This window comes from Empidonax traillii, unplaced genomic scaffold (genome assembly GCF_003031625.1).
Source record: "Empidonax traillii isolate 1590-97213 ecotype Southwest subspecies unplaced genomic scaffold, ASM303162v1 scaffold2556:size33527, whole genome shotgun sequence".
Classification (NCBI taxonomy): Eukaryota; Metazoa; Chordata; class Aves; order Passeriformes; family Tyrannidae; genus Empidonax; species Empidonax traillii.
The window spans coordinates 28,264-29,325 of NW_020957749.1; the positions used below are offsets into that span (position 1 = coordinate 28,264).

A 1,062-nucleotide genomic window follows, 5' to 3' on the forward strand; every position below is an offset into this window, starting at 1 on the left:
CTTCCTGCTCAAAGGCTCTCAAAGTGAAACCATTTTCTATTCCTGTAAATTCTTGCAACACCAATCCAGAAAATGGCCTCAGGGTTTGTCTGATCTGACCAGCTCTGTAACACAGTTTCCTGAATTAACTCTTACAAGAAATGGAGGATCCAGCTAAAGCACTGCCAATAACGGAGAACCCATCACATCTGTTTTGCAAGTTATTTCACCTTTACCTTCACAGTTACAAAACTCTTCCTTCCTTCTAGTCTAAATTTCTCTAAGTCTTATTTTTTCTGCACGCTCTTAACTTCGTCTCCCTGGGACTCAGCAGCTGAGAAGAGTGAGCTGGATATCCTTAAGAATAAGCCTCTGCCCTTGGTGCAGTTCACTCCAGTGCTTTTGCTATTGGGTCACATCCTTTCTGTGTATATCTCTCTCTAAAAAGGAGATTAAAGGTACAGAAATACATGTTATTCACGGCTTGTTTGGCAAAGTTCTTCCACTTGGGTGTCCTATTGGGACACTCTCTTCCATAGGATAAGATTGGCCTCACCAAGAGGTGAGCACGCCCTCAGCAAAAGAAATTCCTACAGTTTTTTTTAATGGCATTTAAGAAGGAAACCAAATAGGACGAAGAAAAATGCCCTGTGCCCTGATGATATTTCTTTTGTTTCCTGAAACATATAAACCACTCAACAATATTTAGATTCTCCCCCGTGCCCACCTCCTGCCCCTACACAACTTACTTGGCTGTGGTGCTGCAGCACTGCCACTTGCAGCTATCCTATGTTTTAGCTCAGTGGTAAAAGCCTAAGGAGAGAAGAAAGGTACCAAACACAGCATTTCACAGTTTATACATGGAACGTTTCTACAATTAAGATTAACAGCCATGTAGCTCTTGCTGAGCCCCCTAACAGAATATACAGTCACATTCAGGTGTCACTAATAAAAGCAGAAGACCCAGCTGGACAGTGTGATAAGAGGTAAAGTCTCTGAATTGCCAGAACTCCTCTGTCAAAAGACAAGAGAGCATCTGCAGGCATTTACAGCCAGCAGTGAGGCCAATTTTGTCTGCAGCTT

At 42.7% G+C, this 1,062-nt stretch overlaps 1 protein-coding gene across 1 annotated transcript in view; it reads right to left on the reverse strand.

Moving 5' to 3' along the window:
• Positions 1–1,062, reverse strand: part of LOC114072050 (protein mono-ADP-ribosyltransferase PARP14-like) — a gene marked incomplete at its 5' end in the record, with an annotated part of 13,484 nt that overhangs the window by 8,409 nt on the left and 4,013 nt on the right. The window contains one exon of the mRNA XM_027909966.1: positions 729–792. Within this exon, the coding sequence (XP_027765767.1) occupies positions 729–792 (64 nt within the window). The remainder of the gene's footprint in view (positions 1–728; positions 793–1,062) is intronic.